This window comes from Prunus avium, chromosome 6 (genome assembly GCF_965620075.1).
Source record: "Prunus avium chromosome 6, drPruAviu1.hap1.1, whole genome shotgun sequence".
Lineage (NCBI taxonomy): Eukaryota > Viridiplantae > Streptophyta > Magnoliopsida > Rosales > Rosaceae > Prunus > Prunus avium.
In genome coordinates this window covers 6,868,682-6,894,743 of record NC_142289.1, presented here as the reverse complement: position 1 = coordinate 6,894,743, position 26,062 = coordinate 6,868,682, and the positions used below count along the sequence as shown (strand labels likewise).

The 26,062-nt window shown below is 38.7% G+C and overlaps 7 protein-coding genes across 7 annotated transcripts; 2 read left to right on the top strand and 5 right to left on the bottom strand.

Moving 5' to 3' along the window:
- Positions 1-260: 260 nt before the first annotated feature.
- LOC110766525 (putative WRKY transcription factor 49) lies at positions 261-2,409 on the bottom strand. Its single transcript, XM_021969862.2, has 3 exons — positions 1,989-2,409; positions 1,758-1,904; positions 261-873 (listed from the first exon to the last, which is right to left on the bottom strand). Exons 1-3 carry the CDS (start codon positions 2,240-2,242, stop codon positions 381-383), a joined length of 894 nt encoding a protein of 297 aa, XP_021825554.1. The 5' UTR covers positions 2,243-2,409; the 3' UTR covers positions 261-380.
- Positions 2,410-6,877: 4,468 nt separating this feature from the next.
- LOC110766532 (cyclin-dependent kinase inhibitor) lies at positions 6,878-7,688 on the top strand. Its single transcript, XM_021969871.2, has one exon. The coding sequence runs from the start codon at positions 6,966-6,968 to the stop codon at positions 7,152-7,154; it is 189 nt and encodes a 62-aa protein (XP_021825563.1). The 5' UTR covers positions 6,878-6,965; the 3' UTR covers positions 7,155-7,688.
- An 882-nt stretch (positions 7,689-8,570) lies between these two features.
- Positions 8,571-11,165, top strand: LOC110766477 (laccase-17-like). The gene is made up of 6 exons (XM_021969811.2): positions 8,571-8,734; positions 8,837-8,988; positions 9,086-9,330; positions 9,435-9,563; positions 9,670-10,653; positions 10,826-11,165. Exons 1-6 carry the CDS (start codon positions 8,615-8,617, stop codon positions 10,954-10,956), a joined length of 1,761 nt encoding a protein of 586 aa, XP_021825503.1. The 5' UTR covers positions 8,571-8,614; the 3' UTR covers positions 10,957-11,165.
- Positions 11,166-11,859: 694 nt separating this feature from the next.
- Positions 11,860-13,619, bottom strand: LOC110766494 (protein FAR-RED-ELONGATED HYPOCOTYL 1-LIKE-like). The gene is made up of 3 exons (XM_021969830.2): positions 13,458-13,619; positions 12,196-12,776; positions 11,860-12,068 (listed from the first exon to the last, which is right to left on the bottom strand). Exons 1-3 carry the CDS (start codon positions 13,493-13,495, stop codon positions 11,992-11,994), a joined length of 696 nt encoding a protein of 231 aa, XP_021825522.2. The 5' UTR covers positions 13,496-13,619; the 3' UTR covers positions 11,860-11,991.
- A 543-nt stretch (positions 13,620-14,162) lies between these two features.
- LOC110766493 (DHHC-type zinc finger family protein) lies at positions 14,163-18,705 on the bottom strand. The gene is made up of 7 exons (XM_021969829.2): positions 18,341-18,705; positions 15,969-16,061; positions 15,788-15,889; positions 15,430-15,507; positions 15,249-15,347; positions 15,041-15,136; positions 14,163-14,816 (listed from the first exon to the last, which is right to left on the bottom strand). Exons 1-7 carry the CDS (start codon positions 18,611-18,613, stop codon positions 14,703-14,705), a joined length of 855 nt encoding a protein of 284 aa, XP_021825521.1. The 5' UTR covers positions 18,614-18,705; the 3' UTR covers positions 14,163-14,702.
- Positions 18,706-19,382: 677 nt separating this feature from the next.
- LOC110766481 (laccase-17-like) lies at positions 19,383-22,077 on the bottom strand. Its single transcript, XM_021969815.2, has 6 exons — positions 21,866-22,077; positions 21,615-21,766; positions 21,269-21,513; positions 21,048-21,176; positions 19,990-20,961; positions 19,383-19,736 (listed from the first exon to the last, which is right to left on the bottom strand). The coding sequence occupies exons 1-6, from the start codon at positions 21,995-21,997 to the stop codon at positions 19,606-19,608; spliced, it is 1,761 nt and encodes a 586-aa protein (XP_021825507.1). The 5' UTR covers positions 21,998-22,077; the 3' UTR covers positions 19,383-19,605.
- Positions 22,078-23,594: 1,517 nt separating this feature from the next.
- On the bottom strand, positions 23,595-25,762 carry PCS1 (Eukaryotic aspartyl protease family protein). Its single transcript, XM_021969816.2, has one exon. The coding sequence runs from the start codon at positions 25,268-25,270 to the stop codon at positions 23,927-23,929; it is 1,344 nt and encodes a 447-aa protein (XP_021825508.1). The 5' UTR covers positions 25,271-25,762; the 3' UTR covers positions 23,595-23,926.
- Between the last annotated feature and the right edge of the window lie 300 nt (positions 25,763-26,062).

The window sequence follows — 26,062 nt, the reverse complement described above, 5'->3', positions numbered from 1 at the left end:
ACTGAGATTTTGCCACTCCTAAAAAAACTCTCTCCACTCCTTCACTTCCCCATCTCACAATACATGAAAGAGTGCCAAAATAAAAAATGTGGATATATAGAAAATGCACTTCAAAACTAGCTTCTCATACTTTAAACATGAATAGACAAATTTGGTGTGGTTACTAAGAATTTTTATATTTTTTGGTTTCAAATAGCATAAGTTACATAACATAATCAATACTTATATACTACTTTGTAGTTTGAAACATTCTTTATTGTCTTCTGATATCGATAATAGAATCTACATCAAGCTTTTAACATACATATCATTATATGTTTCACATATATAATAATCAACTACGATCATTAAACTTTAACAATATGAATATATGAATTCATTCATCCAAAGCTATGACTAAGACCAACATCGAAATACGAAGTAGCCCATGATAGAGAAGAAGGAGATGTTGGAGACGACCGGTAGGAGGAACAAGAAGAATTTGAAGAAGCACTTGATGGATTAGGGTTCCTAATCATAAATGGCACCACATCTTGAAGCAACCCTTGTGAGCTTGCCTCTTTTTCACCAAATTCTTCATGTGGGTCGGGGAATGGGCTGGGCTGCAGATCCGGGTCCGGGTCAGGGGTAATGCTTCGCGGGCTTTCTTGGGCTTCATGTTCACGATCTTCGGCATGTGGCTGTGAGGTTTTGTTTCTGGGCTTCTTCATAGGTGGGCTGATGTTCTGGGCCTGGTTGTTGAGTGGGAAAAATGGGTAGGCAAAGTGTAAGTGGAGCCCTTCATAGGTGATGACAAGTGTGTCTGGGTCCTCACTGGACCTCTCAACTTGCTTCTTAGCACTGCACCTTGGGTTTGTGCACCTGTAGTAGCTCCTATTTTTCATTTTTCAAAAAAAAAATAAAAAATCAACACAACCCAAAAAAAGCTTGGTAAGAAAATGGAAATAAATAATTCTATAAAAAATTTAATTTGAGATATACTTTAATTGCATGATTGTAGCAATGTGTCAAACTTTGTTTTAATTTATTGTCAGGGTTGATAGTGTGGCCTAGACCTAGGCCCGGGCTTGGACCTCATTTAGGTTAAGCTACTTGCATAGGTAGGCTTATTTAAGGATAATCTACCTGCTTAAGGTGTTGATTAGGGCGGTTGGATTCATGGGGCAGTACTAATTAGAGAGCAATTTGTGAACTAGTCTGCTTAATTAGTATTAAAGTTGCCTAAATCATGCAGATTCGGACTCATACGTATACGATAATGAAGTAGGTTTAGGACCCTAATTAAGGCTTCAATGCAAAGTTGAATGGTTTAGGTTTGAAATAAACAAATGATGCGACTTCTATGCATCACTTGTCATTTCTTCAAGTTTGAAATAACTAGCATTCCAATCTATGAATACAGATCTATAGATTTGATCTCTTTTTTCTTATTTTTCCCCTTTCTAACAGGCATACATTATCTTGTTACGAAAGAAATATATCGTTGTTCGCACTTCTCTTGAAGCTTCTTGCATTATCCCTTCACGACAAGTTACTCGACGTTTTAATAATAAGTATTTTGAAATTAAAATTCATATAGTTTCAGCGACAAAGTACACCTAATAAAGAGAAACTATGGCTCTCATTTTAAAAAAACATTCATATGATATTTACTATGGCTGCAATAATACCAAACCTTACAGCTTTTAAAATACTTAATTCCATAGAGGGGAAGAAGAAAACGAAGAAGAAAGAATGAGATATACTAAAATAGTTACCTAGGATTTGGGCTATTCTTAATGGATTTCTGCCCATACTTCCTCCATTTATAGCCATCATCAGCCATTGCTCCATTGTCACAGCTTTTAATCTTCAGGGTGTACTTATGCTCAACCTTGCTCAAACCCCTTTCCAGTATTGAGAGCCTGGAAAATAACACCGAAAAACAAAAACCCAATTAAAATTAAAATTAAATGAAAATAATAATTATTATTGTAACATATACAAACCTAGCCGGTGAAAGTTCTTGGGGTTGAATTGTTCCAGCGGTGACAGACAAAGCAGTCTCGATATCTCTGATTGTTGGACCAGAATAGACGGTCGGGATGAACCGATTAACAACACTATCTTCACTGGAAACACTCATCTGGGATTGTAGAGCCTCCTCTGGTAGCACAAAGAATGGTGTCTCATTGTCCAGAAGCTCTCTCACAAGCTCTTCCTCCAACCCGTCGGACCACGTGGCACCCATTGCGTCCTCCATTGTTAACAGAAGAAGAAGAAGAAGGCTGAAAGAAAATGAGTTGATAAGATGAGAAATGAAAAGCTCATGAAGAAATAAAAGAAGTGAAAGGGTGGAGCAGATGGAGAGGGGAAGGTGTCACGTCTACGTGTTTGCCGCTTGACTTTAAAAGCAAGCGAGAGGGTTTTGGTTTTTTGTACGGATTCTACTTTGACTTAACTAAGAATTCTCTTCCCGTTCAAACACTAACATATTTGGTAAACTGAACATTTGGCACCACCTCATTATATTATTATTGATATTTTTTGTGCGAAAAATGCGAGTGATTATTATAGAATACTACGATAATACGGTCACGTCGTATATTTTGTATACGTGTTATAATATGAGTGAATATTTATTGATATTATTCCTTTAAAAGAAGAAAATAAATCATATCATTCATCCATATTATAACACGTATACAAAATATACCATGTGGCCATACTATCGTAGTATTCTATAATTTCTCCAAAATACATGCCGAGGTAAGTTTGATTTTGGAAAATTTTACGCAACGCCAATTATGGAGGAGACATTAATTTACTTTTGTTGGTTTGCTGCATTTCTCTGTGTTTTCATTTAAGTGTGTTCTTTGTCTGTCTTGTTATATTGTGTTTTTGATGGGATAGATGCATTAAGGTGGACCAAGCTACCTGACCCATGACCCAATCTCAATCTCAACCAAAGCAAGAGTCAACCACTAAAGAATCAATAGAAATATACCTTTTCATTATTTTTCGAAGAGTTGTTCTCTCTTTCTTTGAATAAACAAATTAAAACATTGATCTTCATTATCACTCTTTCTGAATTCTTTAAGGAAGCATATAATTGGCTACCTGGATATAGTTTAAAGAGTAGATGAAGTATGATGACTTTTGAACTATAAAAAAAACAGTTCAATTAGAGGGATCAAGCTATAAAACCCAACTTTTTTCTCAACTCTCTTTTTGTCGAACTCGTCTCGATCGTGCGGGATGAGTTGCATAGATTCCCAATCCATATGATACCTTTGAGAGAAAAGGAAAAAGGGATATGGTTCAAATGTATCTTCCTTAATAAAACTTATAACATAAAGTTGCTCAAATGTCATGAAAACCATAATAGACTAAATTTGTTTTTTTGTTTTTTTTTGCAGCTGATCTGATTGATCTTCTCTCCTTGCTCCATGAGTCAATGTAATGAATGGTTATAAATGATTACCGATGAGATTAGATGCTTTACTATACAAACATAGAATATTTGCTAAAAGAAGATAAAAATTAAAGCCTTCCCGTAGGTTTATACTCATAGAAGACTAAGCATGCATGTTTAGTGCATAATTCCCAAGATTTTTATTTATTTATTGATAATTCCAAGCAATCACTAGCTTATTATATAACTTGAACCATGTCTAATTTCCAAATCTCTACGCTTCACTATTTTAGATCTTTAGATACATTTTTGCAGTCGATGGGCTGGCGGTGCAAACAGTCAGTGCCTATGCCTAAATACCAACATAGTGGTCCACACACATACAATTGCCTCCATCGTTCTCACAAGAGAAAACAAAATTAATTCTTGCAACTAAACTAAATTATGCCCATCCAAATTCATTAATTAAGAGATTATTAGTACTTTGCATTACGAGGAATGACCTATCGTTACGTTATGTTGCAAGATTGTTAATCAAAACTAGAAAATGACGTGTTGAAAAAAAAATAAAAAAAATTATAGGGTGTGTGTGGTATTATTCAACTACCATCACCATAACTTATTTAGAAAGTTTATCTTGAAACACAAGGGGAACCGAGTGGTTGCTTCAGAGTGAGGGCAGGTTTGGCGGCTTGTGGCTTTGACTTTTTTGAATCCTAGAAAACCTCTAGAGGGTGCTCTGTTTCTCTGTGACCCTACCCGCATAAAAACACAAACTCGGGTTGACCGTCAGACAATCGGAAAGAGAGAGGCGTCGGCTTGCGAAGGTAGAAGTGGAGTGGGCACAGTTAAGAACAAAAAGAAATTAGAAAAAAACACACAATCACAGAAATCTTTGGTTGGAAGTGTTTGCAAAAGTCAACCCTTTTTTACGTGGGGCCATGTGGGGACACGTGTGATGGGAAGACCCCACTCGTGTCGAGGTTCACGAGGGAAATGGAGGGGGCGGCTCTCGAGCTGTCGACGTCCTGGTGTTGGAGGAGGGCTTGATCCGAGAAGTGACGGTGCAAGTAATCTCTTTGGGGTGAAAACAAGAAAGAGAAGGAGGGGTGGGTCCTAAGGAAACTGGATCTGCTTAAGGGCACTTGAATAGTCTGTCGTCCTTGGAAATGCAAGGGCGGCAGGCAGATGCATCTTCCCGTAGTAGTCAATAACAGTTATTCTACCTTGGAAAAACACCACCCCTTGTTTTTGTATCTATGTGATTTAGAGGTATGCTCCTCACACTTGTGAGATTGCGCGATGTGTAACCGTTGGTACATTTGACCTTCACAATGCATAAACGGTTAGAATTCATTTAAAGTTAATAAGATAACGAGTTTGGGTTTTGTTTGGATACGTTTGGTGTCATTTTCTCTTCTTCTTTGATGAGTTGGGTCTATGCTTTTGTGAGGATATGATTTGGAAAATTTGTGAGGATATCATTCGAGGCGGTCTTGAGCAATGCTCGAGCTCTCTTGAAACACCTTCAGTAATGCTCGAACCCCCCTCAAGACCTTTCAAGCAGTGCTCGAACCTCCCTTCAGTTAATGAAATTCTAAAAATTTAAAAAATGGGCTAAACATCTTTAAGGCTATCTCTAGTCATAGGTCATATGTAGCTCTCAAAATATGCAAAACTCATCTCCAATCATGGGCTAAAAAAAATTTGGCCAAATTTTAAGGGCAACATTTGGCCCTTTAGCTCTCTAACCAGGTCACGTGTAGACCATGATAAATTTTTTTGTGGGCCTAGTGCATGTGCTGCCCAAGAAGAGAAAGTATCACGTATAGGCATGAGTATGAGAGCATCTCGTGCAACTACGATCCAAAGGTTGATATTAAAGGCGTGCTATTATTATTTTTTTCTTTTAATCTTTTTGTTGAGGCCCAAAAAGTCATGATAAACCCAAAGACATTTAAAGCCCAATATGGCGTACGAAGAATAAATTGGTCATGTATTAATTCGAATTATATTTTAGGATTTAATACAGGAAAATAAATATATATGCATGCTTTTATACATATTCTAACACAAAACCAAGCACATGCATTCTCATTTGCTAAACTTGTGGGTCTTTATCTCCCACACTCCAAGCTCATACAATTTGTATTCAACATCAGCAAATCATCTCACCTATTTTCAGAGTTGCCGAAAATGTCAACACAAAATACCCAGCCGCTGGAAGAACAACATAGTACTCCCCTAGGACTTGCCTTTCCTTTGGAATGTTTTGGGCCTAGTTCTCGCTAATTCATAAAAAGGGACAATGAATGCTTGATTCACCACTCTATGTCGGTCCAAGAATCAATAAGCTCAGACAAGCCTTTCAACTAAAAACATCCCAACACTTTTAAATGTATTTAAATTAGTTTTTTTTAAAATAAATTTTTTTTTTAAACGTATTTTGTTTTTCTTTTTACGTTTTAAATATAAAAAAATTATAAACAATTGGTTATGATCGTTGGGACGTCATAACCTTTTGAAATGCAACATTTTTTTTCAAAATTGCCATTGTTTAAATAGTAGTTTAATTAATTTAAACAATACATAGTATTGGAATGTATGAGTGTTGTATCATAGTTTTCTTAAAATAATAAAATATGGAGGATCCTAAAATATAGCCCTGCATATAGTTGGAGATGAAAAAAATTAGACCTACACTATTCTTTAAAAAATTAATATTTTGGAGGACTAAAATTATAATCTTGGACTACATATAGCCCAAGATGGCCTAAAATATCCAAAATTTGACAATTTTTTTAAAATTTCCCAATGATGACGTTGTTAGGAGGACTACGAGCGTGCTCTAGTCGTTTTGCTTGCTGCGAACTTTCCTAACAAAATGGAGAAATATAATATAGTATAGTTGAAAAAAAAAAGGAAAAGAAAAAACTATGAGTCTTGATAACATGATACATAGTTGTAATCTGAATGCTCAATGTGGTGGTTTTGGGCCTTCTAAAGTATAACCAATTTTATCCTCTCATTGGGCCTTGTAATCGAATGAAGGTGTCAGTTAACCAACTCCAATCCTCCACGCCCATCTTCTTATCATTTAATTTATTTTAATCAAAAGGTGGGCCCAGAGACTGAAAGAAAACGACACGTTTTAAGCGTGACATGGCCCATCCGCCGTATATGCCACGGCCTTCCCTTTAAAATTCAATCTGGACCACACACACACTTCGAAAAATGGCCCAACATTCAAACGGGTTTAATTTCCCGCGCAAACCACCGACTCATAGTTGGCGCCGACAATAAAATTCTTTAAAAAAATACAAACGCCACTGGATGAGCCCATGTGGAAAGACACGTGGATATAAAACTCCATTAAGAATCTGACACGTCGTCCCTCTCCCACTCACCGCTTAGCTGTCTCACACCCCCACCCCACCACACGATCGCGTATTCCCATTTTTCGGTTTTCAAATTCGAAAAACGTTTATATAAAGCGCGCGCTCCTCTGCTACTGTGAGAGTTTTGTGATCGACCGAGTGACGGAGCTGTTGTGTTGATCGGACGGCGGAGAATGGACGAGGATTGTGCGACTCCGAAGCGGCGGGAGTGCCAGATACCGGAGATGCTTCTGTGTCCGCCGCCTCCGAAGAAGAAGGCGGCTGGGGAAACGCAGCGGGACCCACCGAAGAATGGTTACTTCCAGCCCCCTGATCTCGATGCTCTGTTTGCTCTGCCTCCTCGAACTCAAGCCTGTGCCTGAAAAGTTCAAAACCATTTTGTTTCTACACGGAGATTTTATTTGTTGGTTTTTCTTTGTGCATATTATTATTATTATTATTATTTCTTTGTAATTTTCTTCTATTTTCGTATATTGGGTGATGATATCGGAGTGGGTGTGGACTCTGGAGGGAGAATTGTAGGCCTCAAGTGGGTAAAATGCCCAGATGGGGAACTAAAAATAAAAGTTAAAAAATTAATTGCAAAGATGTCATTGTTTTTACAAGTGATGAAGAAGATGAAGCAAAAAATCCAGCTCAATTTGACTTGTGTGTGACTAGGCTGGAATTTATACCGCGGAACCAACCGAACCAAACCGAATGGGAAATTATGTGACAGTCAACAATATTGGGAGAATTAATAATGGTCCTACACTATTATGGGCAATGAGTTTGATGCACTTCCTTCCCAAGCAATTGCTGCACTTGATCTTGTTTTGAATTTGACCAAACAGATTGTTACAAAATCATCAAAGAAGCTTGTGTTGGGTGTTGACCGCATGCAAATTCCAATTTCTAGAAACCACAAATATGAAATATATTTCTGTTATTTTCACACGTGGTGTAGATCGGACATCACTTTCATCGAACGACTTGGAAATTAGGACATGTAGCTGCTATATAAATAAAATTAACGGATGTTTTTCAGAAGAAATGTATGTGGAAGTGGATGATTTGGAGTGAATTTTGTGGACGTGAAGCTCTTCATTTTTATTATTTTGTAAAATGGTCACAACACTTTATTCCTTAGTTCCCAAGACAGAACAGTTGGGGCCAGGCCCACGGGGAGGCCCAAATGAAGATTGCAAACAAAGGGACCCAGCCCAGTCTCCCATTTTACTTATGTGCGTGTTAATATGAACCCTTGATGATATTATTACGTAGGTTCGGGTTTAAACGTGCGACAACATAACATGTCAGATTATTAGAGAGCGTTTCGAGCATAAGTTGAAAACAATCTAAGGAACAAGAGTTATTTTGTTGGGTTGTTTAGATTTGAGGACCAAAGGATAAAAGAAAGATGCCCGCTTCCTAATGTAACATCTAGAGTACTAATTGCCACCAGCTTTTCTACGCTAAGCTAGTACAGCATGAATTAATTGACTGTTTAACTACATAATCAGGACAATTTTAACTTTGATTTTGCGCTTAAATTTCCCCCAATCAGCAAAAGGTCATTGTGGTAATCAAAATTAGTGTAGATGGAACAGGTAAGGTATTACTTTATCAGCACTCTAAAATTCAGCTCGACCAACAGCAAAGCGGAGGACACAAGTACATTCCATCTCAATAGTAAATTCAGTGAATAGCTTCATGAAAGCTCCTGCTTCCAACTTAAAACAATTATATAATTGTCTTGCCAACTTTTTCCAACTCCCTATATTAAGGTCAAGCCACCTTGACTCTCTACACATTATCACACCAGAAAGAAAGAGAAAGAGCAATGGGTTCTCCTCATTTTCCTTGTTTCACTTCAATGGCAGCTTTGCTGTTTGGTTTTTTTGTTGCAGCGTCGTGGATGCCGGAGTTTGCTGCAGGCAAAACAAGACACTACACTTTCAATGTACATTCTTTTCCATCACCTTCAGCCTCAACAATTTTACTTTGCTATACATGAATTATAATTCTTTTATAAGTTTCTCAAATTTGTAACCTTGCTGTATAGATTAAGTACCACAATGTGACAAGATTGTGCAACACAAGGAGCATTCTAAGTGTGAATGGAAAGTTCCCAGGGCCTAGGTTGGTGGCAAGAGAAGGTGACCAAGTCCTCATAAAAGTGGTCAACCATGTCTCCAACAACATCACAATTCACTGGTATATATGAAATATATTTACATAATTAGCAAATGTGCATAGTTAAAAATAAAAAATTGCTAATTCAAATTTGTGTTTGTTTTGTGGGAGAGAGCAGGCATGGGATTAGGCAACTTCAAACTGGATGGGCAGATGGTCCAGCTTACATCACACAATGTCCTATACAGACAGGTCAGGCATACACATACAACTTCACCATCACAGGCCAGAGAGGAACTCTGTTATGGCATGCTCACATCTCATGGCTGAGATCTACCCTTTATGGACCGATCATCATTCTCCCGAAGCGCAACGAGTCTTACCCTTTTGTGAAACCCTACAAGGAGGTCCCCATTATTCTTGGTAATCAACTAGCTAGATAGAATTTAGGCTTTGGACCATTTGAAAATTTTGACATTCATGTTGTGGAAATTGTTTTAACTCTTTCCATGGATTTGGGTTTACAGGAGAGTGGTTTAATGTAGACCCTGAGGCTGTGATTAGCCAGGCTCTTCAGACAGGAGGGGGGCCTAATGTTTCAGATGCATACACCATTAATGGTCTTCCAGGCCCCTTGTACAACTGTTCATCTAAAGGTAAAAAGTGTATAAGACATATTGTTATGTCGATCGTGATTAATGATCTAACAACATAACATGAAAAAATAGGACAGGTTTTTATGTGAGCGGGTGGTGTTTGCAGATGTATTCAAGCTAAAGGTGAAACCAGGGAAGACATACCTCCTCAGATTAATCAATGCTGCACTCAACGATGAGCTATTCTTCAGCATAGCCAACCACTCTCTAACAGTGGTTGAAGCTGATGCTGTCTACACCAAACCTTTCGAAACCGACACCCTTCTCATTGCCCCAGGCCAAACCACAAACCTCCTCCTCAAAACCAAGCCCACTTCTCCCAATGCCACCTTCCTCATCCTCGCACGGCCTTACTTCACTGGTGCAGGCACCTTAGACAACACCACCACCGCTGGAATCCTCGAATACAAGCTCCCAAACACCACTCATCACACTTCCATCAAAGCCCTTCCCCTCTTCAGACCAAGTCTTCCACCCATCAATGCCACCAAGTTTGTCAACGTCACCCAATTTGTCGAAAACTTAGCCAAAAAATTCCGTAGCTTGGCCACTAAGCAATTCCCAGCCAACGTCCCGCAAACTGTGGACAGAAGATTTTTCTTCACTATAGGACTTGGAACATCCCCATGTCCCCAAAACTCAACATGCCAAGGACCTAATGGCCTGAAATTTGCAGCCTCAGTCAACAATTTCTCTTTTGCTCTGCCATCAACAGCAATGCTTCAAGCACATTTTTCGGGACAGTCCAATGGAGTTTACACCACAGATTTTCCCACCAAGCCACTTGTGGCATTTAATTATACAGGAACACCACCAAATATCACTAATGTGAGCAATGCCACAAGGGCTGTGGTGTTGCCTTTCAACACAAGTGTGGAGCTGGTGCTTCAGGACACTAGCATTGTGGGTGCTGAGAGCCACCCTCTCCATCTACATGGGTTTAATTTCTTTATTGTTGGACTTGGGTTTGGTAACTATGATCCAACTAAGGACCCTGCTAATTTTAATGTGGTGGATCCTGCTGAGAGGAACACTGCTGGTGTTCCAGCTGGCGGTTGGCTTGCGATTCGTTTCTTCGCAGACAATCCAGGTATAACATGATCAACAGTCTAACAACATAACATAGAAAACTATGCGAGACGAATTATATTAAAATAGTAACAAAATGAGTGAACTATCAATCAAAACTGCTAAACATTTTGTTTAAACAAAAAAAAATTGACATTATCATTAAAGATTTGCTTTTGTTGATATGTTTTCAGGGGTGTGGTTTATGCACTGTCACTTGGACATTCACACAAGCTGGGGGCTAAGGATGGCGTGGATCGTTCAGGATGGGCCCCAACCGAATCAGAAGTTACCACCACCACCGTCCGATCTTCCAAAGTGTTGAGTTTGATTGACCATGTGTCCGGATTTCCCTCTTCTTCTTTTTTTTTTCCCTCTTCTTCAATTTTTTTTTTCCCTCATGTTGAGTGATCTTGTATTGAATTTTCCTCTTTTAAGGCCTTTAACTTATAATTACGTATGATGATTAATGATCATATTCTTTTGCTACATCCATGATCGAGTCATCAAAATAATAACCACGGATTTTCTCTCTCTCTCTCTCTCTGTTTATATATCTCATGGTGTAATATTCAATATTTAATGACTTTTTTTTTTCCTTGTTTGTACTTTTTTGATATTTTAAGTCTGCATATTTCTTATAAAGATAGGGAATTGGGTTAGGCTTGTGTTTGTTTGTTCTTGTCGGAGGTGCTGTGATACTCTTTTTTCTTAAACAAATTTTTTCTTCTTTGAGGTTGTTTTATGGCAAGGTTATAATGAGGCCACTCTATTGTATTCATGTTTTTTTATTTGTATTCAATGGTTGTTACTTTATTTTAAAGGTTAATGAAGTTCTACTTTTGCTGAAAAACAAAGTCTGCATAATTTTGCAGAAACATACGAGTTGACTGGCATAGGCATGGTTGATAAATAAATAAAAAATTGGATAGGCATGGAATTTGGCAGGCTCATGATGGTAGAATTTGAATAACAAAATTGATTAAAGAAAGGTCCTGTCGAATTTATTTCATTTAAAGGTCATTTAGTACAAGTATAGAAACCATGGGCCTGTCACATTGCTTGCTAGTAAGTAGTAACATCAGCCACCAGAAAATGGTTTGCTCTCAAACACGCCAAACTTTTAATCTTTCTTCTCAGAAGCATCAATTTGCTCCCACACCAATAGAAGAAGATAATTTGATGTAAATTTAAGATGCAAGGAAGCTAAAATGAGAAAAGGAGAAGCTTTGCAAAACCCATTTCAGATTAAACAGAATATATAACAAAATGCTGGTCAGAACATGAACTGGTTACATGATTCACATACAAAAGTTAAAGAAAAACTATACATGTGCTGCTCACATCCAAGCAATGAGTTCTACAGCATTAGCGTGGAAAAATACTGCTCGAATTCTTGATCAATGGTTGGCTTCCTGTTGCTAGCTGATTGAACGTCTGCATACACAACAATGAAAATGTTATGCCACTCAGTAAATGATAAAACAAAGATACCACATGTAAAGACACATAGCAATAATCATTTTATTCTCAACTCGTCAAATAGAAACTTTGAATAGGACACCTGAATTATCTTGATTCACACTCCATCTTCCAGATGAAAGTATGTATTTATTTGGGTTCGAACAAATGGGGTATATAACATCTTCAAATTCCTTGTCTTTACACTGCTCAATGCAGTCATCTCCATATTCTGAGAAAATGTAATCCACCTGGTTTCCAAATTCTTGGAGGTGCTCGTCATAATTCTCAAATGCTTGTATTTCGCCATCAGGATATGTAGGTTGATGCACTTCATTCGCATATGAAGTGGAAGGCCTGTCATTTAGGCATGCCCTTGCATACACCTGTTCTAGTTTAGCTTCAACATAAATCGATGTTGCAGAATCAGAATCTCCAGCAAAACTGTTGCTACCTTTTCCTGATTCAGATTCAGACCTACCATCCAGGATCACTCCCTCTACTTTTCCCTTTGTTGTGCGTGTCTGCATGTTCTTTACTTCCGGATTTTCATCAAACATGGAGACAGGTTCATCAGAAGGAAAAATTCGTTCCCAGCATTTATGCTTTGGTATTGGCAAGCCCAATTGCTCAGCCTGGAATTTTCTTTTCTTGATCCTCTTCAGAACACTCGTGACATGGGAGCTGTTTAAGATAGTAATAGCAGAACAAGGATGAGAAAAACCAGAAATTACCAATGACTTAGGCAAACAAGAACTGTAAAAAATTTCAGGTTTCCTAGCTTTTTAACCCAAAAAACACCCCAAGATAGCTATAGTCACAGAACTGAAAGGCATAAAAGCAATCAGAAGTAAACTCAATTCATGTAAATCAGGGCATGAAATATGCATCAAGCTTCAAACTGTATGGTCAATGGTCATCCAATCCAAACACCACCCAGCAAGCAAGCAATCAAGTAAAATTACACTGTCTGATGACAATTTCCACACTAGCAATGAGTAAAAAAAAAATCGATCTTGTGTTTGGATCAGTGACCAAGTGAGGCCAAGGATAGGACAGTAGGAGATCCAATTTCTCTCTATCTCAAAATTGCCTCTTTTAAAATCCAAATAACTAAATACTTATATTTGGGGAAAAAACATTTTGCATTAAATTCTATCCTAGATGATAATAACAACTCCAAATTTAGCTACTTTGCAGCTGCAACTCAACAAAACAACTCATTTAAACGCTATGGGATCAAATTCAGCTACTCCATCAAATCAGATAACAGTAACCATTAACAGTTAACAACAAAGAGATGATCTTTAAAATGAGTAAAAAGGCATTAAATTCAGCAGAAAATAGAAACTCAGAAATCAAAACCTGTCGATTTGAGATGGGTTTCCCTTGTAGGTCTCCATCTCGAACCAGAGAGACAAACTCGGTGAGTTCCAGAGAGAACTGAAAAATAATACAAAATGTTTGCTCAGTTGGTGGTGTATACGAACAAATCACGGAAGAAATATAGATATCCTCCTCCCTCTCTTTCTCTCTCATCTCTCTTTAGTTTTTAAGTGGAAACTTTATCTACGGTTTAAAAGTGGCACGTGCATTGCACGATAGATATTTTACCGCATGTCTACTGATGGTCCACCCCTTGGTTTTGGCGCGTTTTAACGTTTGCATGGACGTCTCGCGTGGGTAATGCTTGAGTCGGATAGAGCCATTTTGACACCACGTGGTTTGGCGCGAATTCCCTCCCTTGCTTTTTATTATGGACATTACCACATTAAACTCCTCTTAAGGACTGCGCGAGGAATACAACTTTTTGAAAAGATCTAAATTACTCTATTGTACGAGGATGATCAAAATCTGGTGCAAAAAACACTTACACTGCATTGACTAACTGACCTAACCAACGTAATACGGGCTAGATTTTGGTAAAATAAAGGAGACAGGGTTTATGGAAAATAAATAAAATATATGAAGGAAGAAGAATGGCGTGTCGATAGACTTGGGTTGGGAAGAGTATTTATTCAGAAATAATTGGGGTGGGAAAATATGACATGGGTGGGGAAACAACATCACTTTTCGGAAAAACAAAAAGTAAAGCACCATTTCTCTTATTATTTTCACGTTACAAAAGGATTACAACTCTTCCAAGTTACACAGGCACCCCGCGCTGTGTCCTCTACAAAAGGTGCCTTGGTTGGTAAGCTGGGATGCTGATTCCCTCTCTGTACAAAACCTATCAGTGGAGACCATGCTGTAAGTAAAACTGTAAACTGTAGTTCAAGGTACCTACCACAAGACAAGGAAAAAAAGTAACCCGCATATGCTGCATCTAGCTACTCAAACACCGATTAGTTTTGGCTATTGACAAGGACCCTATACTCAACTGCTTCCTCAAAATCGTGTAACAGAAGTGAACAGTTTCAGGAACTCCTAGACCATAATTCCATTAGTAGGAGACAGAGGAAAGGCCTTTTTCTTCTTTTGGAGCGACTCCTAGGAGGACAACGGAAAAGGACTGCTGGACATCATCACAAGATCGGACCATCCAACCCATCACATTGGTAAGTCTTGTTCTCAAACCAATGCAAACTAAGATTATGAACCGAGAAAGCTTCATTCTGACATTGATGCAGCAGAAGCATAATCATAGGCTGTACGAAAGCGGAGTCCAGATCCAATATGTCCCGATGCGGGGAGTGCCCAACTGCAGGGATTTGGACCAAGTACCTACAGCAGTCAAACATTGTTTGAATGTAATGGATGTGTAAAATAGAGTAGAAAAATAACAAATAATACCATAACAGATACATTCCAACCAAAGAGAAACAAGAAATATATAAATGAATGTAAAAGAGTTTGGACTGGAAGGTAACCCTCTCTAAGTGTCCCAAAGCCTTTAAGAGGGTACATACATTTTTCACGGACGAAAGGAGAACAGAAAGGAAAAATACCATTGTCAAATTTTCATAGGCACCAAGATCGTATGGATGGGAATAGATTTGCCCTCCTTTCTCTGCAAGCCACATAGCTCTCACTCCTTCATGGTACTGCCAGAAAGAAGGAAAAAGAAATGGCTATGAAATAGCGGTCCAGATATCAAAATCAGGTTTGCTACCAAAGAGCAGAACAATGATATACAATTTGTTAATTCCTAATAACCTCAATTGTGGTCTTGTTTTGCAAAATGAGGTAGACATGCCAACCTAAAAGAACACTCAGTGCCACACACAATGGAACTAGCAACAGCCCAGAAATGACCTGAAAATGAAAAGAAAAAAAAAAGGTTAAGCATACTGTCTCGCATGCAAGGCTCAAATACAAACCCAGCACATAAGCTTACATATGCAGTTCTAAAAGAGTCTCCAGTTTGTTCCTCATCTTTTTCAGGATCATAAGTTAGGCTACCAATGAGTAAGACCTGAAAATTTTAAGTGTCAATTCAGAATTGAAAATAATGAAACAAATAAAACAAAGGAAAGAAAATTATGTCTTAAACATTCACCATCTTTTCACTCAAATGGATTGCCTTCTAGCGCTCCAAAAATAACATATGGTACTCAAAAGGAAAAAGGCATAGTTCCCCATGTAATAATGGAAAAGAACATCCACGCCAGTCAATGCATGCAATTACAGCACAGTCAGAAAGAAAAAAAAAGAAAATTCAAAGTCCAATAGGATTTAATAAAATAATAACTTACCAGGGAATACACGCACGCCATTACAGCATACACAACGAAGATGAAGAAGACCTTATAGTTTGCATGGCCGACGCAATTATTAATCCATATGCAATGATGGTCCTTTACAACCAAGAGGCAGCACTTTAACACATTATCCAGGACATACAAGGCATCAAAGGTTAACATAGATAAAGCATACCATTCGCAAAACACATCTTTTGCACACACGACAATGATGTGCTCGAGCTGGCTTATAATGAGAACACTTTTGGCAATATCTTAAATCCCCTCCCTGCAAAACCATTCCACCCAACAGTCATCTTGGACGCAGAGACTCACAGTTTTCTACAAACTATCTTGCTGCTAATAAAGATTATACATTCCTAAGAATTGTTCCAAACTACGTTGTTTTTTTAAAGAAAACAACAAAAGTAATAATAACGTTGAAGCAAAGGCTAACACTTCTCTATAATCTGCTGCAAGCAAATATTACATGTTCCTAGGAATGATTCCAATTTCCAGTAATTTTATTTATTTATTTTATTTAAATAACAACACTAATTATGATGGATAAACACTTCACATGAAACCTTTATTGAAAGAAATAAAAAGAAGGTGATATGAGCTACAAACATTATCAGTCTCTTTCCACATGCTACAGAACATAATTTAAAAATCTAAAAGAACGGACACAAGAACGGTAAATTCTTAATACAAGAAAGGCGGTATTATCTTCTTCAAAACAAAAGTATTAACCCAGGGGGTCTATCTCCAGCTCAAACCATCCCATCTGTTCCCACAAGAGCTCAAGTACATGTGGCAACATAACAGAAATCTCGCTTGAGAACAGTATACTATCAAGAACAAAATAACATTTAAGTTTTGATGTTTTCGTTCACTCAGCTGGGGGATCACACAAACCCCCAGATGTTCACTAATGCTATTGCCACCAAAGGAAAAGTTGGCATTTTACGTAACAAGTGACTAGATGCAACAAATTCTGAATGACAAAATGTGAGACTAAAAATTAGAAGTGAACGTTGGAGGATAGAGTTAGTTAGTTTTCCAAATATATATTTTCCATTAATGTACCCTGTGAATATCAGCGCTGGAGCATACTGGCAGACATATGAGCAAAGAAAAGTTGGCATTTTATGCAAAAACTGATTGATTAGGTGGTGCAGCTAAGTCTGAATGAAAAAATCTGAGAGGTTTAAAAATAGAAGTGAATATTTGAGAATAGAGTCGGTTAGTTTTCCCGATATAGATTTGCCATTGATTTCTGTGCATATGTACAAAGATCATACCCCATGAGTATCAGCATTCGAGCATTCCGACAGACACATGAGTTGGCCCCATTCAATTTAAGTGAGGACATTGTTCAGTTGTCAGGGAAACTGGAACATGGGTAAGCCAAGAGGAATGACAGGGGATTCAAGGGTAAGCCAACCATATTGAATTGGTTTTGGTTCCTGTTTAACATTTCAAGACTTGTATAGGAGATTAAAGATCCCGACAAACAACGGTAATCATGTTTCTGAACTTTCCTTTTGAAAATAGAAGCCGACGTAAGACAATGCCATCCAAAGACCGCAAAATATCAAGTATTGGAATTTGGAACCACATGTCCACCATGGCTTAGCAATTATTAAAAACAAAGCCTTCGCAGATATATAGAAAGGAAATATAGTTAATGACACTTAATTATATTTGTAATGAACATTGAAAACCATGAGATGGATGTACTGAAATATTGACACTATCTGACTTCCAAAGGTCTGAAATGCAAAATTCACGCATTCCACCCTCGAGAACAAAGGTTGACTTTTAGAGTGGAGCATGCATCCCAAGTTATCTACTTGCTCATCATCTACAAGTTCCTTGGCAACATTAGGCAGCTTCATTACAAGTTTAAAAGTTCAAATGTTTTTACTGTCTCGGGAAAAACGTTTCACTCATTGTCTATCAAAATTACATCTTTCCTTTTAATTCCATCATAATTGTTGTGATTTTTCAAATATATGTATGTGTGTGTATATATATATATATACATTGTCCATCAAAATTACATCTTTCCTTTTAATTCCATCATAATTGTAGTGATTTTTCAAATATATGTATGTGTGTGTATATATATATATATATATATATATATGTAACCAATGGCTATAAAATTTTACTAAACCAGGATCCAAAGTGACTCAATCACTTACGTGAATTGCCTACTAACACAAACGCAAAAATGTTATTTTGCTGATTCCCCTCGATTCCAAATTAGCTCAGCTAAAGTAATCATCAAAGAACAACATCCCATAAACTCATATAACATATCTAACAAGTCAATCCAAACTAAAGCACCCTGCCTTTATGCATTGGCTATAGAAATAAAACACCCCAATTCACCAAAACACATTATGATTAGTTAAAATTCCAGCCACAATTTTGAAACATATTCAGAAACTGGCCGTGACGAAAAATAAAAAACAATCCAATCGTATAGAAGTGAAAAAAGAAATTAGTTCCCCATAAACACGACACAACGTTAAGAGAGAAACGGCATGAATTTGATACCTTTCGCTTGATCTCGTGGATAGGGTTACCCGAATCTTCGACGTCAGGCATGTACGTGGAGGGGACCCAACCCGGATCCCTGAAGACGGAGACGGTGTAGTTGAAGACGCACATGAGGGCCACGACGGTGAAAACGGCAGCGTTCAATAAGCCCGGCGACGACATGAGACCGAACCAACGGTCTATGAATATGAAGACTGTGGAGAAGTAAATGTAGGCGATGGCTAAAACGACGACGGTTACTGGTAGAGAGAAGCTGAGGCTTCGCGTCATTGTGTCTGGAATGTTCTCTGGGGTTTGAGGACGTGACGGAGGCACCGGCGTCAAAACGACGGCGTCTCCCGGGAGGGGGGGGTGTGTCGTTTTCAGCTGGCAAAATGCGAGTTTTTGGAGGTTGGTGACTCGGTGACGGGTTTGTAAATCTAGGAAGGTGCCGGTTGTTTCTGGTTTACGAAATTACCCTTTTTCATTTTGTTTTTTTTAATAAAAAATATTATAGGTGATTAATGATTTATTTATTATGGTCCTTTTTTGTTTTTGTTTTTATTTTTGGTGAATGAACCCTTATTAAACAAACAAATTCCAAGGGAACAACACTAACAAACCCATTACCAATACCAAACCCCAAATTGGGTAACTAAGCAACAAATAGAAAATTACATCACTAATAATGATCATTGCCATATTGTGGGCTTTACATGGTAGCTAGTCTCAATCACATAGTATCACGTTACACAACTCGTTCAAATAATTAATAGTATTTATATTTACATCCAAGGTTTTGAATTTGATTATACCATCTCTGGTATCGTTTATTTAAAAACTCAAAATTACAATAGATCAAACTAAGATATGCCAATTGCACAAATATTTGCAGGAGATGTTTGACATTCAAAGAAGTAGGTTTGTATGTAATGGTATGAATTATAAACTTGAGCACAGCAGCATTCCAGAGAGAGCAAAATTAGCAAAATTATAAGAGTTCATAAGAGGACAATATTATTTGGGGAAAAAAAAAAGAAAAAAGAGAGGACAATATTACTTAAAAGAAAAAAGATTTTCTATTGCATTTCAATTCAATAATTGAATGGCATTACAAGTCAAAACCCTAACCCAATTCTTTCACGGGGTAGGAAACTTTAGTTGGAACATTCCTGAATCATCACACTAACATAACCTAAATGCCTTATGACCCTTTTTAAGGGGAGCAACAGGGCAAAAAGAATGAAAGCAAAACAAAACAACTCTATGACCAAAATTTGAAATTAACATTTGGGAAGATCGGATGGTGGAGGAAGCAGCTTTTGATTGCGTCTCTTTCCATCCAAAACGACCCATGCCATCTTCAAGCCCCAGCTGGTGTGCACTTCTAGATGGCAATGCATGAACCAAACACCTATTGCATCACCGAGAAAAGATATCAGATTGCATAACCATAATTGACACCCAAAAAAGAGGTAATGAGAATAAGACTTTTAACAGCAAATATTCAACTTTTTATCAATCAGGTGACCAACTTAGTGATGTTTGTTAGAAAAAATAAACCATAGATTATGTTGTCAGACCGTGAATATATATATTATTAAATATATGTTTAGATTCATAGCCTAACAACATAACATGTGAGTTTATCGACACGAGAAAGTTACCTGGATTATCAGCAAGGAAGCGTATAGCAACCCACCCACCAGAGGGCACACCAACGGTGTTCCTCTCAGCAGGGTCAACAAGATTGTACTTTTTGGGGTCATTCTTAGGATCAAAGTTTCCAGAACCGAAGCCCACCACAAAGAAATTAAAGCCATGGAGGTGAAGTGGGTGGCTCTCTGCCCCAATGATGCTAGTGTCTTGCAGAACCAACTCCACACTAGTATTGAAAGGCAGCACCACCACCTTAGTGCCACTGCTCACAGCAATATTGCTTGGTGGAGTGCCTGTGTAATTGAATTTGAATGGTGGGTTGGCTGGGAAATCTGTGGTGTACACACCCCTTGATTGGTTGAAGAAGTGGGCTTGGAGAAGAGCTGTATTTGGTTGCACAAATGTCACATTGTTAATGGCTGCTACTACTCTAGTGTTGTTTGGGCCTTGGCATGTTTGGTTCTTTGAGCATGTGCTTACTCCCAGGCCAACAGTGAAGAAGAAGTTCTTGTTCACAGCTTTTGGGACATTTGCTGGGAATTTGGCATTGGCCAAGCTACGGATTTTCTTGTTGTAGTTCATGGAAAACAATGTGTCATTGAGCTTTGGAAGCACTGGTTTGAGAAGAGGGAGCTTTTTCTTGTTCTTGTTCTTGTTGGCTTTGACAGAAGATGTTTCATATTCTAGTAGGCCTGTGGTTGTTGAGTTGTCGAAAGCCGCCGGGCCGGTGACATAAGGCCTAGCTGCCATGACAAAGGGGGCCTTTGGGGACTTAGATTTGGTCTTCAGAAGAACATTTGTAGTCTGTCCTGGTGTGATGAGAACAATCTGGGTTTTAAAAGGCTTTATATAGACTGCATCAGCTTCAACCACAGTGAGTGTGTGATTGGCAATGCTGAAGAAGAGCTCATTATCGAGTGCAGCGTTGATCAACCGCAGCAGATAGGTCCTCCCTGGCTTCACCTTGAGCTTGTATGTATCTGCTTAAAATATTGCAGATTGTTTATCTTATAATCCAAAAAAAAATTCTTTAATTTTGAATTAGGTGATATTAATTAGTAAATACCTTTGGCTGAGCAGTTATACAAAGGCCCAGGAAGACCATTGATGGTGTAAGCATCAGAGACATTTGGTCCCGACCCTGTTTGCAAGGCTTGGCTGATGACTGCTTCTGTGTCTGCTTTCCACCATTCACCTGCAAATCAATAGAAGTTTCATGCTTAATACTATAATTAATGTCTTAATTGTTTGGATTTTGTAGCAATGATTATGATCTTGATCATTTACCAAAAATGATGGGAACTTCTTGGAAGGGTTGGGGGAATGGGTAAGGGACATGTCTTTTAGGGAGAATGACAATTGGTCCATAGACAGTTGCCCTAAGCCAGGAGATGTGTGCATGCCACCACAAGGTGCCTCTTTGGCCAGTAATGGTGAAGTTGTAGACATAACTCTGGCCTGTCTGAATTGGGCACTGAGTGATATATGCAGGCCCATCTGCCCATCCACTTCTCAATTGCCTGATCCCATGCCTGTAAATTCTCCAAATTTTAGTCAGGATTGATGTTCAATTCAAACTTCGAAAAAATCATGCAAAAAACCAAAGCTAAATCACAAGACAAGAATTGGGTACCAATGGAGGGTGAGGTTGTTCTGAACATGATTGACCACCTTGATCACAAGCCTGTCACCTTCCCTTGCTATGATCCGAGGCCCCGGAAACTGCCCGTTGACAGTCACAATGCTCTTTGTTTGACAAAGCCTTTTCACATTCTGTGACTTGATCTGTGCAAAGCAATAAAAAACCAGACAAAGGTCAATCCCTTAATTAACCAATCTGTTTCAATTTCACATTAAACACTGTACATGAAATGCAATACATACATTAAACTTGTAGTGCCGGGTAACCCTTGCATGCTTTGCAAGTGCTGGCTCAGGAAACACACATAAAAAAGCACAAACTGCAAAGAAGATAGCCATGGAAAAGGCTGGTGATGGGAGAAGGCTAGAACCCATCTCTCTGATCTCTCTGCTTAACCTTTTTCAAGTAAATATTATATCAAAGCTGTGACTTGGAGTTCAATGGATGAAGAAACATCAAATTAATGTGGCTTTTTATATGGCGAGGAAGCTGGCATTGTGCAGCAGGGTTTGTTAATTAGGTGATTGATTGAGATAAGTGAGAGTCCATTGCAGTTGCAGAAAACCTCTGCCTTCAGCAACAAACTACATGTTTGAAATTAAGCTAGAAGTTGCTGGTCATGTTTTACTTTAGAGTGCAGGTCAAGACAGATTATATTTATTATTTTTTTGAAAGTTAGCGATAAACAGATTATATTTATTAATTGTTCCTCTTAACGGTATCACTTGGTGTTCCTGGAATGCCCCTTGCAGATTACATTCTGAAATGAACAGTTTCTCGCTGGTTACATGGGTATTTATGTCAAATTACAATGAAAGCAATTGGTGTCGTTTCTTTCGTGGAAGATAAAATAGCGTTAATCTGAATCAAGAAAAGGGATTGATTTGAGAAAGGGGTTTTATGGGCATGGTTGCCTGGTAGCCTTCAACCTCCTACCGTTGATGATACTTGCTAATCAAGGAAAATGAAGGAAAGTCTTACACCATCTTTGCTAGCTGTCGTTTGTTAACCCTACTGTACAACCCTAACAACTTTGATGCTAATGGACTTTAAATTTGTATTATGCTTTTAGTCCTTTGGAGAAAATCCACATCTGATCTGATTTCCCACCAAGCCAACATTTGAAAAGCATCCATGGCAGATCAAATCACTGCCCCAGTTTGAGAATGTTTGTTGTTTTGATTTAAGGACTCTTTGGTGGTGCTACGTTTAGACAAAGAATGAAACATGTCATAGAGAGCGTTTTCAAAATAATTGGTGACCACCGACTAGTGATCGACTACTAAATGATCTAACACCGATAATTTTTAACTTAATCACATACATAGTCTAATACATGTGACGTTTTATCATAAAACTTCAGTGTTATTAGTAGTAGAACACTGGCATATTTTACCAAGTTTCTACTGTGATATTGTTCAATAGCTTGTTTTATGTTTCAGGAAAAAACTAAGTAGAGAATGCTATCAATAAAAAGCAATGTGAAAATGTTGTGGACACATGAACAGACGGCCAAACTATCGAAGTAATGCTTATATGAGATGCTAACAAAGTAATGGTTGACCAAAAAAAAAAAAACAAAGTAATGGGCTCTAATTTGCAATAAAAATAAATAAATGGGCCTTGTAAATAACCTTTACCAAGTTGTAAAGGCTTTCCTCACCTAAAACAAACAAATTACGCACAAATTAGCACTCGGTTTAATGGTTTCTCTCTTCTTGCTATTGAGAGATGTCATCGTAAGTTTGAATCTCCTAAGTATGAAAAAAATTATCGATCGCACATGTTTTACATGAAGGACGACAGTGGTTGCATCGCCTTTAAAAAAGGTCAGATGGTAATGAACCAATCTTGGTCGAAAAACATAGGATGTTATAGGGCAGGGAAAGCAAAGCAAGTACTGTCGTCTTGGATGGTCGTTCACTTCGCATTAAAATGGCGACAAACTTTACACCACAAATTGATTCTTGTTACCAATATGGTCTCTCAAGTAATAACGTTTCTTCAAATATTTGATTTTTTTGGGTATTTTTTAAAAATATTTATTGTAATAACTTTTATATAAAATATAGTTACACATTGCAACAAAAAAAAAACACACACACACATCTATGATCTATTTAATCTACTCTCCTCGCCCAATCAAAATGGTCCGCACATCTGACGGTAGGCCAAAGAGGACGATGATATTGTCGACAGGACCACACCACTGTAAATACCATGGTCCTCAGCTACACACAGTAATCTAACCGTGCAATTAAAAGGCTCTGATGTGTGGGACCCAGACCATCAAGAGCGGGGAACTATACACTGAGACCGAATCTCTGACCCGCCAAATCACACTGCACCTGAGCCAAACCGATCCTAGAGTTTTGGAGATCAAATTCCATCCACACGTTTTGCTGATGGTGATGACCAATCACGTACGCCTCCACGCCCAAAAGGTCAGAGTTCCCAAATGTGAAGCAATGCAGCGTATCATTTCCCCTCACTTGACCCGGTACCCGATACAGCAACTGGCCACCCGATACCTTCATTTCGGCCCCCCGAAACATTAAGCTCACAGAAGGCAATGGCGGCAGTCTCGGTTGACCCGGCGGAACCCAGTAGCACAAATCCATGGCGCCTTGGAAAACAAAGTTTGGATCATCCAAAACGCTGAGAATCTTTGAGGTCTGGTTCAAGAACTCGTCTCTCAAAGCGGTGTAAACCGGGCCGAGAAGGAAAGTGAACTGAGTTCCCGAGTCAACCATGGTTTGACCCGCCCCGGTATGGTCCGGTACGAAAACCGATTTCGGTATCGGAAGCAATTTGTCCGAAACTTTGATGCCTTCAAGCTGGACAGTGTAAGCGACGCGGTCAAAGTACGGCAATGGGGTCGAGATTTGAACCAATGGGGTGTAATTTAACGGTGCGATCCAAGAGAAGTTAGAGTCTCCGAGCAATAACAGGCCCGAAAAATCGGAACCCGAAATGCAGTATGAAAATTTCGGAAATCCCATTTGGGAAACGAACGAGAGAGACCCGCGGTTCATACCCATTAACCCGGTGGTCTTCGCGTCTTCGTCCGTGTTGGAGCTGAAGGTTGTGTCCATGCACCCGAAAACCAAACCCGAAATTCCGGAGCTTCCGATATAAAACGTATCGGAGGCGAGATTTCCTTCGTTGGACGAGGCGTCAGCGTAGGAAAGAATGGCGTGGCAGAGCTGGTTGGAGTCGCAGGAAGCGGGTATGGTGAGGTCTTGGGTCCGGGTCGTACAGGTGGATGACGAGCACGGGACGGGCGAGTAGGAGGAGGACCGGGTCGGGTCGAAAGTGTTGTTAAAGTTTCGGGTTTTGTTGCAGTGAAGCCAAGAGAGCTCGCTTCCAGTGTCGATGACCATCGAAACGTTCTGTGGAGGCGTTCCCACTGTGATAGAGACTGTGAGGGTGACATTGTGATGAAAGGGAAGCCTGTTTGGGGACTTTGGGAGGGACCCAGATGGAATTTGTTGAGTTTTGAGGGGTAAAACAAGTGTTTGGGTTTGAGGGGAGCAGAGTTTCGGTTCAGTGAAGCAAATGAGGACAGTGACAGAGCAGAAGAAGATGAAAGATTGAAACTTTAGACATGGGTTTTGTAGACGGTTCCAGAAAATGCAGGCTTTCATGGTGATTTAATATAAAGGGAGCTTAAAATGGAATAGTTTAAGAGAGAGAGAGGCAAACTGTGGAAGATGGTGTTTTGGGTTAAGAGAGTGAAGGGTATGTATTAATGAGCAGAATGTGGTTGAATGTGGAGTGTTCTGTGTTTTGGGGACAGAGAGAGAAAAAAAAAAGTCTGAATATGATTCTTCTGATGCAGAACAAAACAAGCTTCACTTTCGCAGTTTTTTCTTGCTGCTTAAAAGATCTTGCTTGCTTGCACACATGGTGAGATCTATAAGGTAGACGAGGATCAAACGACAGTGTCCAACGATGTCGTTCGGTGTGGTTACGTACAATTACACTTACACCGGACCAAGTCACCAAACAGCCTTATTTTGTCAAGTTTGGTGCATGCCAGTCAAGCTTGCACACTTTTTTTTTTCTTCTCTTTTACATTGGTAGATCTTTATGTAGTTTCGAAGAAGCCTTCCATTTGTATAGCTCATTGGCTTCTGCAACAAAATTTTCTGTCCATTTGTCAGTGACTTCCTAAGGCTCTGTTTGATCAAAAAGGGTCTCATGATTCACATTTTTTACTGGAAGTTGACTTGACTATAGGTCCTTGTAGAGTGATTAAGAGCAATTACTCATACACTCGAAGTTCTGTGTTCGGTGACAGTTTCAGGATTCAAAAATCGGCTATGCAAAACTTACATACTAAACTCAATGGTACAAGTGACTTTCATTAATACACTTACAATATAATTTACTCCTAATTAAACCTTAAAATACTCTATTTAAAAAAATTCCAAATC

Coding starts and splice junctions, on each gene's coding strand:
- LOC110766525 (XM_021969862.2), bottom strand. CDS start 2,242: ATGGAGGACGCAATGGGTGCCACGTGGTCCGACGGGTTGGAGGAAGAG. Junction 1,905..1,988: donor CAAGAACTTTCACCGGCTAG/GTTTGTATATGT, acceptor GTTATTTTCCAG/GCTCTCAATACTGGAAAGGG. Junction 874..1,757: donor AAGAATAGCCCAAATCCTAG/GTAACTATTTTA, acceptor AATGAAAAATAG/GAGCTACTACAGGTGCACAA.
- LOC110766532 (XM_021969871.2), top strand. CDS start 6,966: ATGGACGAGGATTGTGCGACTCCGAAGCGGCGGGAGTGCCAGATACCG.
- LOC110766477 (XM_021969811.2), top strand. CDS start 8,615: ATGGGTTCTCCTCATTTTCCTTGTTTCACTTCAATGGCAGCTTTGCTG. Junction 8,989..9,085: donor AACAACATCACAATTCACTG/GTATATATGAAA, acceptor GGGAGAGAGCAG/GCATGGGATTAGGCAACTTC. Junction 9,331..9,434: donor GGAGGTCCCCATTATTCTTG/GTAATCAACTAG, acceptor TTGGGTTTACAG/GAGAGTGGTTTAATGTAGAC.
- LOC110766494 (XM_021969830.2), bottom strand. CDS start 13,495: ATGGAGACCTACAAGGGAAACCCATCTCAAATCGACAG. Junction 12,777..13,457: donor AACCCATCTCAAATCGACAG/GTTTTGATTTCT, acceptor TATCTTAAACAG/CTCCCATGTCACGAGTGTTC. Junction 12,069..12,195: donor TGTGAATCAAGATAATTCAG/GTGTCCTATTCA, acceptor TTGTGTATGCAG/ACGTTCAATCAGCTAGCAAC.
- LOC110766493 (XM_021969829.2), bottom strand. CDS start 18,613: ATGACGCGAAGCCTCAGCTTCTCTCTACCAGTAACCGTCGTCGTTTTA. Junction 15,890..15,968: donor AAAGATGTGTTTTGCGAATG/GTATGCTTTATC, acceptor TTGGTTGTAAAG/GACCATCATTGCATATGGAT. Junction 15,137..15,248: donor AAAACAAGACCACAATTGAG/GTTATTAGGAAT, acceptor TCTTTCTGGCAG/TACCATGAAGGAGTGAGAGC.
- LOC110766481 (XM_021969815.2), bottom strand. CDS start 21,997: ATGGGTTCTAGCCTTCTCCCATCACCAGCCTTTTCCATGGCTATCTTC. Junction 21,767..21,865: donor CCCGGCACTACAAGTTTAAT/GTATGTATTGCA, acceptor TGCTTTGCACAG/ATCAAGTCACAGAATGTGAA. Junction 21,177..21,268: donor AGAAGTTCCCATCATTTTTG/GTAAATGATCAA, acceptor ATTGATTTGCAG/GTGAATGGTGGAAAGCAGAC.
- PCS1 (XM_021969816.2), bottom strand. CDS start 25,270: ATGAAAGCCTGCATTTTCTGGAACCGTCTACAAAACCCATGTCTAAAG.